At 33.7% G+C, this 9,870-nt stretch overlaps 1 protein-coding gene across 1 annotated transcript; it reads left to right on the plus strand.

Moving 5' to 3' along the window:
* The first annotated feature begins 5,031 nt into the window (after positions 1 to 5,031).
* Positions 5,032 to 8,550, plus strand: LOC132277778 (probable LRR receptor-like serine/threonine-protein kinase At2g24230). The gene is made up of 2 exons (XM_059779626.1): positions 5,032 to 5,376; positions 5,590 to 8,550. The coding sequence occupies exon 2, from the start codon at positions 5,729 to 5,731 to the stop codon at positions 8,306 to 8,308; it is 2,580 nt and encodes an 859-aa protein (XP_059635609.1). The 5' UTR covers positions 5,032 to 5,376; positions 5,590 to 5,728; the 3' UTR covers positions 8,309 to 8,550.
* The last annotated feature ends 1,320 nt before the right edge of the window (positions 8,551 to 9,870 follow it).

Genomic DNA, 9,870 nt, shown 5'->3' on the forward strand with positions numbered 1-9,870 from the left:
AGAAATGAAGACGTTATAGGTCAAACATGATATGTATGTATATTAAATTATTAATGATGGTCATCAACATGCACTGAATTTAATTTTAGGATTAGCAATCGGCAGCTGCGATTATTGGGACACCTAATCAGTCCATCAATCTGTTCCGTTTTTATTCTCATTAGAATCATTACTTTTTAGGTCACATTAATTATGCCTTAAATCTTAAACCACATGGGGGTTCATTCGGACCGAATATATATTGACATGTATATATCTATATATATATATAGGATGTGGCCCACAGAATTCGAACAATGGATGGCTTTGAGTTCACGACATAGATTGTTAAGAAAATCCACACAAGAATTGGGTGTCATTTCTTTTTAATAGACACTAATAACTTGCCATATACTATATATGTATTGCTTAATCAGTGCCATATCTCCATCAGCGTGGAGGCATAATAACAACATCTCAATGTCAAATCTAATTGTCATTATAGATCCCATCTTCTATGTATTCCTATTTTGGTAATTACTCTCTATATTAATCCAATACATCAAAAATAATTGTTATGTTGGTTTCTTTCTTCTTCTTCTTATTTATTTATTTATTTTTTTAAAAAAAAAGAAAAGAAAGAAAGAAAGAAAGAAAGAAAGAATCAATAATCACACGTCACTTTTGAGTTTTGACACTATGGTTTGCATACAATTACTTGCAAATTATACACATAATTTAATTAAGTACAAGTCTCATTTATAGTAAGTCTTGAATTGAATTGATAACCTAAATAGAGTGTTCTTAAGTAGTTAAAAAAAATTAAATTAAGCATAATTTTTTGTACAATATCATGTTTTCAGAAAACTGTTATCAGAATTACAAATCAAAGAGACTCTTAAACTTTTGAAAGCGACCCAATCCATTATAGTGAGAATGAGACCCATAATTATTTAATTATGTTTTGAGAAGTAATAATTTTATACTTAATTTTTCATAACATAAAAATGTTTTCCAAAAAATGGAGGCCCATTTTTTAAAAAAATTAATTGCTTCACAATCACATGATACGTAGCTATAATAGACTGTGAAGTTGGTGTTTTTGTGTGTATATTTGAGGAATCTAATGGTGTAATTAGGATTATGAGGTCATTGCTCTTAGTTTATTATGAAAGTTTGCATGGATATATAAAACATATATAGTTTGAGGAATAAGTTTGGTGTGATGAAGAGACGAGCAAGAGATGATTCAACACTAGTAATAGAGTGTGTGTATTGTGGGATGCTAATAATTAATGATGTCGGTTGATTTCTTCTTACTCATCCTCAAACCCACCCAACCCTTCATCAATGCAAATCATCAAGGTAAGGCTTCTTTCTCACTTCTTTTGCTGTCGGCTTGGCACGCTCTCTCTCTCTCTCTCTCACACACACACACACACACACGTCTATCTCTCTCTCTCTCTCTCACACACACACACATATGCGGGTGGTATATCTCTCTCTCTCACACTTCACAAAAACGTAGTGGTAGTAGTAGTAGTACAAATTCTTTGTTGCTGATCGCCATGTTTACCAGAGCTACAACTTTACTATTATAAAGACCATGTTACCCCCTTATGGACCAACTTTTTCTGCTACTATGAAAGGGTAATCTTGACATTTTAAAGTCATTATGTGCCTTGATATAAAATGTTTTAGTTCCCAATAATCAGTGATTTTATTTTATTGATCAAGGTTGAAGGCTAATCGTTGACTTAAATAATCATAACTATGCCATGCTTTATGCATCCACAAACACTCCTAGAGAGGAGAGATTAGGGAGAAAGGAAAAGGAAAAGGAAAAAGAAAATGGAAAGGAAAAGGAATAAGGGTTGTGGGACCCAAACAACTCAATGACAATGAGCTAAAAGCTTTAATTCAACCCATGATTATGATATGAAATTGAATTGGGTTGCTATGTGGGATCCAGTCGTAGTTACAGTTATAGTCACGTCGCAATTAAAAATTCGAACAAAATAAATATAAATTGTTCAATACAAATTACATATCAAATTTAAAAAATAATTGTGTATTGGATGATATAATCAAAAATTATAACACTAGGATATATTTAGCAATATGCCAATCAAATTTTTCAAAAAAAAAAAAATATGCCAATCAAATGAACGGTCCCACCTTAGACTTTTAATTGAATATTGGAAATGTAAGAAACTAATCAAGTAATGCACTTAATTCACATTTGACAGTCACAGTCAAGAGAGAATGGGTTGGCTAAAAAGTCACCAAAGTACTGCAACCCACTTACATAAATGAAACAGAATAAATTTATGTGTGTGTGTGTGTATACATATATAACTTTGGAACAGTAATTGTTGATAGAATGCCACTTTGATGTAAGAGTTATTTTGAAAGTACACTACACTTTTCAATGTTGAACAAACAAATACTAGCATATTTTATGGTTTTTAACATTTTACTCTTTACTCTTTACTGTTTCCAACATATATCAACAGAATAGTATGGTTCACGCTTCACATGGACATAAAAAGACAAAATTACTTTACCCAGACTGGGATTTTGTTTTTTACATGTACACTGCTCTCATTCAAACTCAACTCCTCCCCAAAAATACTCAAAAAAAATTGATTCTTAACCAATATTAGTGCACAAAAAGCCTAATAAGAAGTTTAACCCACAATAATAATACAATTCAGTTGTTTTGTAGTATGAAAATTGTTTCCTTACAATGTAATGCAAATGACACCGCTCTAAAAAAAAATTATATTTTGATTGGTGGTGGTAAAAGGTTTTAGAGGGACAGATCGACATTTCTAGTTATCTTTCTAGTATTTTATAGAAACATTTTATATTTTTATTTCCAGGAAATGGTGTTTATTAAAATTATTTTGTTCTCATAATTTTGAAAACAAAAACAACAAACACTGTTTAGTAACACATTTGTTTAACATTTTTTGTTCCTATTATATTTTGGATTTATGTATTAAAAACTTACCTTCAAATCTTACGAGTACATGGTTTACTTAATCGGCATCATTTGAAGTAGATGCATTAAATTCATTTAGAGAAAAAAATACAACATCAAATTTAAAATCACAAATTCTAACAATACCATTTACATGGATGTAAAATATATCCAATTTAAAGTCATAATTTGTGATTGAATAGCCAACTCCTTCTTCTTCAAGTCTATAACATTCTCATTTTCATATCCATCAAATAAAATGCAAGTGATTTTGAGTAACTATATTACAAATCTACCTTTCTACCTTCCTAATCCATCAAAACCATTTTTCTACCTATTTAGAGTTTCCTAAACTACTTTTCTCCCTACTTAAAGTTTACTAAATTGATATTACCAAACAAAAACTTAGTGTAAACTAATATTTCGATTTTAGAAAACTTTTCACGACCCATTTAACTTTTGATAAAATTTTGTTATCAATGAGAATTAAAATATTGGTTGATACCTTTATTTATTGGGAATTAAAATTGATTTACTATACATTGATATGGTTGGCACATTACTTTGTTTTTTTATCAATTTTTTTGAATTCTTTGATTTTATTGTTAATTTCAACTGTTTATTAGTTCAATTCAGTCAAGAGGAGACGAAAAAAATTCTATTGGATTTTTATTTTCTCGAAAAAAGTTTTATTGGATTTATATCTTTTCAAAAAAATTCAGTATGTACATATTTTTTATTTATACATTTACCTTTGCCCTCTTAAAAAAAAGAAGCAAACAAGTCATTTCCAAAAAGTGACCTCCTGCAGTGATGAAAACGTTTTGGCCACTACAATGAGAAAACAAAGGAAACGACTTTTATATTTTCTCTTTTCTTCGTAAATTTGATAAACATTTGCAATATGAAAAAATAAAGACACATTATTAAATATATATTTTGCTTTTGTTTTACCTTTTTAGGAAATAAAAATAAAAAATAAGAAATGCTTCTGATTAGGGAATGGAGGATTGATGACTATTTGTCTTTTTTTTTTTTTTTTTTTAAAGGTCACTTTATAGTTATTAATAAAGTGAAGAAATCAAATAGTTATTAAAATAAAGACACTACTTATTATGTTTAATTTTAAGGTCACTTTATAGCTATTATTTTTAATTTTAGTCACTGCAATATAATTTTTCCTACTTTATATTAGTCCAATCAAAATTTTAAAATACATAGACTAGTACAACTGTTCGCCTATTTATTGGTGTAAATTCTTACCTATAGATATAAAAACATAATTTTTTTTTTTTAACCTATTCTGTAACGGTTAATAGGAGCATCACCATTGAAGTGTAATTCACTACTTTCAGCCTTCATGCTTGCAAATTGCAACATAATCCCTTAAAATCTTGTCAAAGAATATTTTTTTGTTTTTTTTTTTTCCATTAAAATCTAGATAATATAAAATTTCCACCCATCCCAATATATAAATGCTATAATTTTTGAAATTTCAAAAAACATGCAAAAGAGGGGAACCAAAACTTTAGAAATTCAGAAAATAGAAAACAGGTTTGAGAGAACTATAAAAAACTGTTATTTAAAAATAAGTATTTTTATAACTGAGTTTTCAAAAAACAATTTTTAAAAAACTGAATCAATTAGAATTTTTTTGTATAATTTTCTGTCTTCAGTTCTTCAAAAACAAAAAACTATTTTTATAGTTACAAACTAAACAAATAATTTTAAAAGGAAAAATAAGATAAAAAAAGTTTATATAATATATGCTAATTAAAAGTATAATTAGACAAAACAGAATTAATTGACAATCATACTTTTACATCTGATATACTCCATCGTTTCATATTAAAAGTCTATCTCAATAACCGTGATTCACAAAATCGGTCTCATATTGCCGGATCGACTTTTAATATGGACAGAGATAGTAGTAAAATATATCATTGTCCTTATTATTGTTATTACTATTTTAAATAAGAAAAGGTTTGCAATCAGTCATTATCAATTTTTATTCACACTCAAATAGAGTGTGATTGTACTGTTGAACTTAATTGATTTCTCTTTAGTAATAAGGAGAGAATCAGAAACCAAAAAACATCTTTCATTCATAGTATTAGTCAACGCACACAACGCAGAATCATTGAATTCCATCAACAGCTTTCTGATAAATTCACCAACCCAGATAACATTTCCTTCAATCCTTCTCATTTATGAAGCCCAACTTCACACCTCTCCACCCTCTCAATTCTCTATTCCCAATATACCCTTCTCTTTCTCTCTCCGCAACCCTCCCTTTTTTCAATTACAAATTACATAAATTAAGCTTCTCGTGTTCTTGAGAAAACCGACAAAAACTCTGCAATTGGGTTGTTTTCTTTGTTGGCTTTCTTGGACCTGCAAGGCCAGACAAGGTAAGCTCACATTCCTTCTCTTCAAACCACTAAAAAAAAAACTGGTTGTTCTTGAACAGTAGTTTTCAACTGAGAAGACATTTTACAGTGTGTTTGGTTTCTCCACAAGAACACCCCCAAACTAGCCGGAAATATATAGTTGGTTGTTGGCAGTTTTGATTTTTAACCCAATATTTATCTGTTCTTCTAACCCAAAATGTTGGTGGTGGTTAGGAGTGTTGAAGAAGCCCATAAAGCGGTGTCTCAGAATGATGGTTTTGAGGCTCTGAAAGAGGGTGGGTTTTGAGGTCCTTGGAGGGTTTTGGTACGGTCTCTCTCTCTCGTTCCTGAGTTTTAAAACCCTTATCCAAAAATGAGTTTGGGCTTTTTCGGTTTTATACTTGTTTTAGCACTTTTCTTTACGACTTCACTTTGTCAAAAACCCAATTCAGATGGTTACTTTGTCTCTGATTTCTTGCTAAAGATGGGTTTTAACTCCTCTCAAGTTTACAACTTTTCTGCCCCTTTTTGTTCATGGCAAGGAGTGTTTTGTGATGCCAAACAAGAAAATGTTATTGGGTTGGTAGCCTCTGGTTTGGGTCTGTCTGGATTGATTCCTGACACCACCATTGGCAAACTCACAAAGATTCAATCTTTAGATCTAAGCAATAACAAAATCACTGGCTTGCCTTCAGATTTTTGGAGTTTGGGTTCACTCAAATTCCTTAATCTCTCATGTAACCATATTTCTGAGAACCTCCAAAGCAACATAGGCAATTTTGGTCTACTTGAAACATTGGACCTTTCGTCCAACAATTTCTCTGGGAATATCCCTGAAACTACGAGCTCCCTTGTCAGTTTGCAAGTTCTTAAACTTGATCAAAATGGTTTCCAATGGAGCATACCATCTGGGTTTCTGAACTGTCATTCTTTGGTTTCAATTGATCTTTCATCAAATCAACTCACTGGTACTCTTCCTCATGGTTTTGCTACTGCATTTCCTAAGCTTAAATCCTTGAACCTTGCTGGCAATGAGATTCGTGGGCGAGCTTCAGATTTTTCGGGGCTGAAATCGATGACTTATCTGAATGTTTCAAGGAATCTGTTTCAGGGTTCTGTCATTGGTGTTTTTCACGAGCCATTAGAGGTCATTGACTTGAGCCAGAACCAGTTTCGAGGTCACATTTCGCAGGTACAAATCGATTCTAGTTTCAATTGGTCTCATTTGGTTTATCTAGACTTATCTGAGAATCATCTCAGTGGAGATATTTTTTACAACTTCAATGAATCCCAGAGTCTGAAACACCTTAATCTCGCACACAATCATTTCTCTAAGCAAGAATTCCCCAAAATCAATATGCACTCTGGTTTAGAATATCTGAACTTGTCTGAAACAAATCTCGTTGGTCTCATTCCCTCTGAAATCTTAGAATTGACCAGTTTGAAAACACTTGATCTTTCCAAAAACCATCTCAACAGCCACATTCCTCTATTGAGTATCAGAAACCTCCAAATTCTTGATGTTTCCTCCAACAATTTAAGTGGAAATATTCCGTTATCTCTGTTGGAAAAACTTCCATGGATGGAGAGGTTCAACTTCTCTTTCAATAACTTAAGCCTTTGTGCTTCAGAGTTCTCGCCTGAAACCCTTCAAACTGCTTTCATTGGGTCGTTAAATAGTTGCCCAATTGCTGCAAATCCAGATCTCTTTAGAAGGAACACTCGTAAACACAGCAGGGGGCTGAAGCTTGCTTTGGCATTAAGCCTCTCTTTGGTGTGTTTGCTTGTGGGGTTGCTATTTTTAGCCTTTGGTTGCCGAAGGAAAACCAGAATGTGGGCAGTGAAACAAACTTCTTACAAAGAAGAGCTAAATATTTCCGGGCCCTTCTCGTTCCAGACAGATTCTACTACTTGGGTAGCTGATGTTAAGCACGCAACGTCAGTTCCAGTAGTCATCTTCGAAAAGCCATTGCTGAATTTCACATTTGCAGATCTCTTAGCTGCAACTTCAAATTTTGACCGGGGCACATTGTTGGCCGAAGGAAGATTTGGGCCTGTTTATAGGGGATTTTTACCAGGAGGGATTCATGTAGCCGTTAAAGTTTTGGTCCATGGGTCCACCATGACAGACCAAGAAGCTGCAAGAGAGCTTGAGTATCTTGGCCGTATCAAACACCCTAACCTCGTTCCATTGACCGGATACTGCTTAGCTGGTGACCAACGTATTGCCATTTATGACTACATGGAGAATGGGAACTTGCAGAATTTGCTTCATGATTTGCCGCTTGGGGTTCTTCAAACCACAGAAGATTGGAGCACAGACACGTGGGAAGAAGATGACAATAATGGAATCCAAAATGTTGGTCCCGAAGGGTTGTTAACAACTTGGAGATTCAGACACAAGATTGCAGTTGGCACTGCCCGAGCACTGGCATATCTCCACCACGGATGCTCACCTCCAATAATTCACCGAGATGTCAAAGCTAGTAGTGTTTACCTTGATTTGAATCTGGAACCAAGATTGTCTGATTTCGGACTTTGTAAGATTTTTGGGAATGGTCTAGAAGATGGGATAGCTCGTGGGTCACCCGGTTATGTGCCCCCAGAGTTTCTTCAGCCAGAAACTGGCTCCCCCAAAACCCCAACACCAAAATCTGATGTTTACGGGTTTGGGGTTGTTCTTTTTGAGCTAATTACTGGAAAGAAGCCTGTTGAAGATGATTATCCGGAGGAAAAAGAAGGAAATTTGGTGAGTTGGGTGAGGGGATTAGTAAAGAAGAACCAGGGATCAATAGCTATTGATCCGAAAATTCGTGAAACAGGACCAGAGACCCAACTGGTGGAGGCTTTGAAGATAGGATACCTATGCACAGCTGACCTTCCCTCAAAACGACCAAGTATGCAGCAGGTAGTTGGACTTCTCAAGGATATTGAACCGGTTACGCATCAGTGAAGAGAAGAATAGCAAAGTGAAAGAAAAGAGAATTTCCCAGATTAGGTTCTTTGCATTTTCTGTTATCTGTTCTCTTTCTATGTTACGAGTTCTTTTTGTGTTACTGCCATGGGAGGAATGTACAGTAGTTGTGAGATTCTGTTCTGGATGTGGCATTCTACTTTCTTACCCTTGGTGGTAGGCCAAAAGCTTAATTTGTATACATGGGGTTTAATCTTTTAAGTTTGTGTTCGTTGTACAAATTTTCATTTCTTCTCTTGCTTTCATTTCCCATCTTTGATATAAATAGAAGCACCCTCAAATTAGATTGAACTTCTACTGCCAGTGAGATAGTGAAGTGTGTGTTTTTTTTTTTTTCTGTATGAGGTGCTTGTACTTTTGGAAGGAAAACTTGTGCATCTTCTTTATGCAGACATGTGAACCAGGACCACTGAAAAAAGCTTGTATAAATTGTTAATGGTGTTGGATCTCTCTAAGAGAGAGATGTTTGTTTGTGGTTGGTGGATCTAAATGATGGGCACACTTTGTTGTATGTTTTGTTCATGCATTAATTTGAAGAGAGAATTTAGTAAGTAGATTTTTTGGTGGAAGCTAAGGGTAGTTGTGGTCACCATATATGACAATTCTGAGGAGTCGGAATCCGTAGTGATTAAAATGGACCACAGCTGGTCCATTGATTAGTCCATCCATGAAGTGCACTTGTTATGTTGAAAAACTAGTACTCTCTCTCTCTCTCTATAGCAATTACTGAGAGTCTGAGGATGAACAACTTTGCAGGTACATGCTGGAACTCAAATTTTTGGAAAATGTTTCCACCTTAATTTCCCTCTGTGCGAAAATTCAAACCTCTACATCAGATTTGCTGACATTGTATATTTGTGTGTGTGTCTCACCATACTCTATATCTATGCATATAACATTTTATAAGCTCTTTGAAATAAGAACTTGATATGATGATATATTCTAAGTACTAGTATATAAAAAGGGTGGTTCCGGCTACACTAGATTCTAAGTATGTGTATGTTGACCTAGCTAAAATTAAAAACGGTGTTTAGAACCTGTTCACGACTATATTCAAATGGGGTTGAGTCTATGATCATGAGAGGTTCCTACCACACTAGATTCTAGGAAAACATAATTCAGACTTGTATTAGCTGGTAAGGTCATGTTCATAATAGTTTTCAATACATTTATCGGTTTGGTTGTCTACCATGTTAGATGTTTTGACTTCAGAGCCTCAACATCATTGCAAAGAAAAGAATCACATTCCTATATTACATATATGTGTGTGTGTGTGTGTGTGTGTGTGTGTGTGGGTGTATAATATAGTATTTATTAGTCTATATTTATATGTGGATTGATGACATTTCCTATTCAATTTCAAAACACAAAAAAGGGCTGCATTGTTAATATTTTTCTGTAGTCCCAGTCAATTTGGCCACCAACACAGTTCACGACCTCTCATTTCTTTCCATGTGGTGACAGTTTCAGCCAATACTCTATTGCCCTAATGTGAAAATAAATTAATTAAAAAAAGAAAGAAAAGAATTTCCTTTGACTAT

This window comes from Cornus florida, unplaced genomic scaffold, assembly GCF_030987335.1.
Source record: "Cornus florida cultivar Cherokee Brave unplaced genomic scaffold, ASM3098733v1 CherokeeBrave_3.0.0_Hap2_Chr10, whole genome shotgun sequence".
Lineage (NCBI taxonomy): Eukaryota > Viridiplantae > Streptophyta > Magnoliopsida > Cornales > Cornaceae > Cornus > Cornus florida.

Bases quoted from the DNA above. Each gene is read 5' to 3' on its own strand.
- LOC132277778 (XM_059779626.1), top strand. From the start codon at position 5,729: ATGAGTTTGGGCTTTTTCGGTTTTATACTTGTTTTAGCACTTTTCTTT.